General features: G+C 41.9%; 1 protein-coding gene across 8 annotated transcripts in view; it reads left to right on the plus strand.

Annotated features, from left to right (window-relative positions):
- SMIM14 (small integral membrane protein 14) overlaps nt 1-2293 on the plus strand; it is a 75497-nt gene extending 73204 nt beyond the window's left edge. For 7 of the 8 annotated variants that reach the window (XM_023224545.3, XM_023224543.3, XM_023224541.2 and 4 more), the window contains one exon: nt 1553-2291. In XM_023224545.3, the coding sequence (XP_023080313.1) occupies nt 1553-1585 (33 nt within the window). In that variant the 3' untranslated portion in view covers nt 1586-2291. Of the gene's footprint in view, nt 1-1552 lie in introns of all 8 variants that reach the window. The other variant, XM_023224540.1, reaches the window with a different exon arrangement.
- The last annotated feature ends 3214 nt before the right edge of the window (nt 2294-5507 follow it).

The raw sequence follows: 5507 nt of genomic DNA on the forward strand, positions 1-5507 counted from the left end.
GGGGTTTCACCGTGTTAGCCAGGATGGTCTCGATCTCCTGACCTCGTGATCCGCCCGTCTCGGCCTCCCAAAGTGCTGGGATTACAGGCTTGAGCCACCGCGCCCGGCCAGAAATAGAATTCTTAATAACCTGACTTAGAAACCATTAAAATGGGTTGGGTGCGGTGGCTCACACTTGTAATCCCAGCACTTTGGGAGGCTGAGGTGGGTGGATCATTTGAGGTCAGGAGCAGGAGACCAGCTTGACCAGCATGGTGAAACCCCCTCTCTACTAAAAATACAAAAAAATTAACCGGGCGTGGTGGCACATGCTTGTAATCCCAGCTACTCGGGAAGCTGAGGCAGGCGAATCACTTGAACCCGGGAGGTGGAGGCTGCAGTGAGCCCAGATCGCACCCACCGTACTCCAGCCTGGGCGATAGGGGAAAAAAAAAAAAAAAAAAGAAACTATTAAAATGACAGAAATGCAAGATTATACTCTTTTGGACCTTAATTCATTGCAGGCCAATGTTTCTAGGAATAATAGTTCCGCTATCTTAGGAATAAGTAAGAAAATGTGTTGAGACTAATTCCAAGTAGAAATACTGATCACCCCCAACTCAGGCCTCATACATCATTTCAGGGTAAATAAATAAAATCTTGAGAATCTTAAAAACTCTGATCTTTCCTTTATAGTTCACTTGCTTTCTATTGCAAGTTAGCAAAAGTCAATTCAAAGCAGTTTAAAACAAGTGGCTTCATTGATTTACACATCAAAAAAATTCAGAGGTAGGGTCAGTGTTAAGAAAGTTTAACAGTGTCATCAAAGACCCAGTTTCTTTCCTCTTACTATCAACTTCATTCCAAGATGGGCTCCCCTTAGGGTCATAGGATGACTGCCAGAAGCAACTGCAGCCACATGCTTCCTCCTAGACATTCAGTATTGAGAAACAAAAGTCCCTAGCTTCATTTTAAATATACAGTACTTCCCTTAGCCAGTCAACCTTAGCAAGAGGGATGAAGATAACTTTCATTAGTTTGAAGATCACTCCTGGGGCTGGCGACCGAGTGAGACTCTGTCTCAAAAAAGAAAAAAAAAAAAATTCCGGAATTGTTTGGCAAGCCTGGAAATTTTACCATTACATTTTCCTGGTTAACCAGCCAAGATGTCAATGCATAATCCTGCAAGTATTATATCTGTGACACTTTGAAAATTACCATATTAATGCAATGCAGACTGTGTGTCAGCTAATGTGGTTGGTGGCAGGAGTGATAACATCACTGTTATACAGATTCCCTCTCCCATTCTACAGGGAAAAATGAGACAAATGGTGGAAAATCACAATGTTATTTAATCTAGTGTTCCCTCATGTAAAAACATATGAAAAGTCCAAATAAGCATATATTTCGGATGGGATGGTGGGGGGCATTGCTGCTCAGTTCTTTCTCTATGTGTTAGATTGGTTGCACTGGGATTTAATAAGTCAGTTTTTAAAAAAGTAATAAAATAAATTTTTAAAAATTTAAAATTTTTAAAAAGTCAGTTAAATAATTTATTTCTTTCTAATGCCAGGGACAAGATCCACCAGCTCCTCCTGTGGACTAACTTTGTAATATGGGAAGTGAAAATAGTTAACACCTTGCACGACCAAACGAACGAAGATGACCAGAGTACTCTTAACCCCATTAGAACTGTTTTTCCTTTTGTATCTGCAATATGGGATGGTATTGTTTTCATGAGCTTCTAGAAATTTCACTTGCAAGTTTATTTTTGCTTCCTGTGTTACTGCCATTCCTATTTACAGTATATTTGAGTGAATGATTATATTTTTAAAAAGTTACATGGGGCGTTTTTGGTTGTCCTAAACTTACAAACATTCCACTCATTCTGTTTGTAACTGTGATTATAATTTTTGTGATAATTTCTGGCCTGATTGAAGGAAATTTGAGAGGTCTGCATTTATATATTTTAAATAGATTTGATAGCTTTTAAATTGCTTTTTTTCATGAGGTATTTATAAAGTTATTTGGGGTTGTCTGGGATTGTATGAAAGAAAATTAGAACCACGTTGTATTTACATTTACCTTGGTAGTTAATTTGTGGATGGCAGTTTTCTGTAGTTTTGGGGACTGTGGTAGCTCTTGGATTGTTTTGCAAATTACAGCTGAAGTCCGTGTCATGGATTAAACTGGTTTATGTGGCTAGAATAGGAAGAGAGAAAAAAATGAAATGGTTGTTTACTAATTTTATACTCTCATTAAAAATCTCTAATGTTAAGAAAACCTTAAATAAACATGATTGATCAGTATGGCAGATGATTTACAGTCCATTATATGACATTTGTAAGCCACTCAACACTAGCCTTACAAGGTTCATGAAAGGAGGAAAACATTAATTCTTTCTGCCTTTGCTGGTATAATCCACATAATAATTTAAGCTATAATTTATTTTTAAAATGAGTGCCTCTTGGGAAGCTTTTTTTCTGTTCTAACACTGCCTATTAAAATGAAAATCTTAGGCTAGTGTGGTGGCTCACACCTGTAATCCCAGCACTTTGGGAGGCTGAGGTGGGTGGATCATTTGAGGTCAGGAGTTCGAGACCAGCCTGGCCAACATGGTGAAACCCTGTCTCTACTAAAAATACAGAAAAATTAGCCAGGCGTGGTGTATGTGCCTGTAATCCCAGCTACTCAGGAGGCCAAGGCAGGAGAATTGCTTGAACCCAGAAGGTGAAGGTTGCAGTGAGTTGAGATCGCACCACTGCACTGCAGCCTGAGCAACACAGCGAGACTCTCTCTCAAAAATAAAAATAAAAATAAAGTCTTTTTTTTTTTTTTTTTTTTTTTTGAGACGGAGTCTCGCTCTGTCGCCCGGGCTGGAGTGCAGCGGCCGGATCTCAGCTCACTGCAAGCTCCGCCTCCCGGGTTTACGCCATTCTCCTGCCTCAGCCTCCCGAGTAGCTGGGACCACAGGCGCCCGCCACCTCACCCGGCTAGTTTTTTGTATTTTTTAGTAGAGACGGGGTTTCACCGGGTTAGCCAGGATGGTCTCGATCTCCTGACCTTGTGATCCGCCCGTCTCGGCCTCCCAAAGTGCTGGGATTACAGGCTTGAGAAAAATAAAGTCTTAAAGCTGTATTAGGGCCTATTAGGTTACTGACATTTGAATGCCTATTTACTTATTTACTCCATTGAGTCCTTTGTTATCCTCTGGCCTATCAAAAATTTTAATAAATAACAGGCTTACTTCAAGGGAAAAGAAGGAAAATGAGAAACAAACATCTTTTTTTCACTCCTTATCTTATTCCTGTTTGGTGATGGGATGCATTGGGGTAGGAAGGAATGTTAATATGAGAGAAATTTTGAAATGTGTAAAAAAGTAAAAGGTTGTATTGTTTTGCTCAGTTTGAAATAAAGTGAATACTAATAGCACTTAAAAATGTCTGCATGGGCCGGGCATGGTGGCTCACGCCTGTAATCCCAGCACTTTGGGAGGCCGAGGCGGATGAATCACCTGAGGTCAGGAGTTCGAGACCAGCCTGGCCAGGCATGATGGTGTGTGCCTGTAATCCCAGCTACTAGGGAGGCTGAAGCAGGAAATTGCTTGAACCCGGGAGACGGAGGTTGCAATAAGCTGAGATCGTCCACTGCACTCCAGTCAGGGCGACAGAGCGAGACTCTGTCTAAAAATAAATAAATAAATAAAAATGTCTGCATGACCCATGTGGTTATGAAGTTTTTTTCCTAGCAAATGATTGCAGATTATTTATGGGGGCTAGAAGATAATTTGCTATCAATGTAAGGATTTTTTTCCCCTTAGGTCAGTCTATTCACTGTTTAGATCTGGTAAATTGCTTGTATGAATTGAATAAATTCTCTGTATCACTGTACTGTTTAATAGTCTCTGATACAATTGTGATACTCATAAGAGATTTTTTCCCCTTTATTATGATTACATTCCAGATCATAAACATTGTAAGGGCATCTTTTCGTTATATAATCCCATATTGATTGTTTGAATTCCTCCTTGTACACATCTTGGCTTTGTGCTCAATTTCTTGAAATAATATAACCAACTCTGAATTACTTGTGTTAATAGATGGGTAACATAACACAGGTAAGTTAAATCCTGGATAAATGAGCCCCACAGAATAAAGGTTTTTGTGGCCTGCTGGAAGCCTTCCTAACTCTACAGCTGGTGAAGTAGAGCAGAAAGGGCCAGAATAGCTTAAGATGGAGCTAAATCCCTATAGCATGCCATTTTCTGCTCTTGCCTCTTGAACTTAGAAGGCTTGCCCATATATATATCCTAACAATCTGTTCTCTGAGCTGCTAGAAGGCCAGTCCCTGGCAAGAGATACTGATGTAGTCACTGAATCTATGGCTCACAAATAATTGAAAATTGGCTTTGGGGGCTGGGCGCAATGACTTATGCCTGTAATCCCAGCACTTTGGGAGGCTGAGGTGGGTGGATCACTTGAGGTCAGGAGTTTGAGACCAGCCTGGCCAACATGGTGAAACTCCATGTCTACAAAAAATACAAAAATTAGCCGGGTTTGGTGACACAGCCTGTAGTCTTAGCTACTCAGGAGGCTGAGGCAGGAGAATCGCTTGAGCCTGGGAGACAGAGGTTGCAGGAAGCCAGTATCAGGCCACTGCACTCCAGCTTGCGTGACAGAGTGAGATCTTGTCTCAAAAAAAAAAAAAGAAAAAAGACTTTAGAAGGCTTTATTGGAAGAAGTGGCTGAAACTTGGACACAGAATGTCTAGTATTACACCTAAAAATCTGGATTGTTTTTTGTTGTTGTTTGGGGATGGAGTTTTGCTCTTCCGCCCAAGCTGGAGTGAAGTGGTGCAATCTTGGCTCACTGCAACATCCCCCCCGCCCCCGGGTTCGAGCGATTCTCCTTCCTCAGCCTCCCGAGTAGCTGGGATTTTAAGTGCCCACCACCACGCCCGGCTAATTTTTGTATCTTCAGTTAGAGACGGGGTTTCGCCATGTAGGCCAGGCTGGTCTCAAACTCCTGACCTCAGGTGATCCACCCAATATGGCCTCCCAAAGTGCTAGGATTACAGACGTGAGCTACCGTGCCTGACTGGAAAATCTAGATTCTTATTCCTAGTTCTTCATTTCTGTCACATGCACTTAGTTGACATTACGTCTATATTAGCTTTTTCTTACATGAACCATCTATTTACTTGGTAACCAGTGGTTTTTTTTGTTGTTGTTTTTTTGTTTTTTGAGACGGAGACTCGCTCTGTCGCCCGGGCTGGAGTGCAGTGGCCGGATCTCAGCTCACTGCAAGCTCCGCCTCCTGGGTTTACGCTGCCTCAGCCTCCCGAGTAGCTGGGACTACATGCGCCCGGCTGGTTTTTTGTATTTTTTAGTAGAGATGGGGTTTCACCTTGTTAGCCAGGATGGTCTGGATCTCCTGACTTCGTGATCCGCCCGTCTCGACCTCCCAAAGTGCTGGAATTACAGGCTTGAGCCACCGCGCCCGGCCGTAACCAGTGTTCTTAATGAAGTA

This window comes from Piliocolobus tephrosceles, chromosome 3 (genome assembly GCF_002776525.5).
Source record: "Piliocolobus tephrosceles isolate RC106 chromosome 3, ASM277652v3, whole genome shotgun sequence".
Lineage (NCBI taxonomy): Eukaryota > Metazoa > Chordata > Mammalia > Primates > Cercopithecidae > Piliocolobus > Piliocolobus tephrosceles.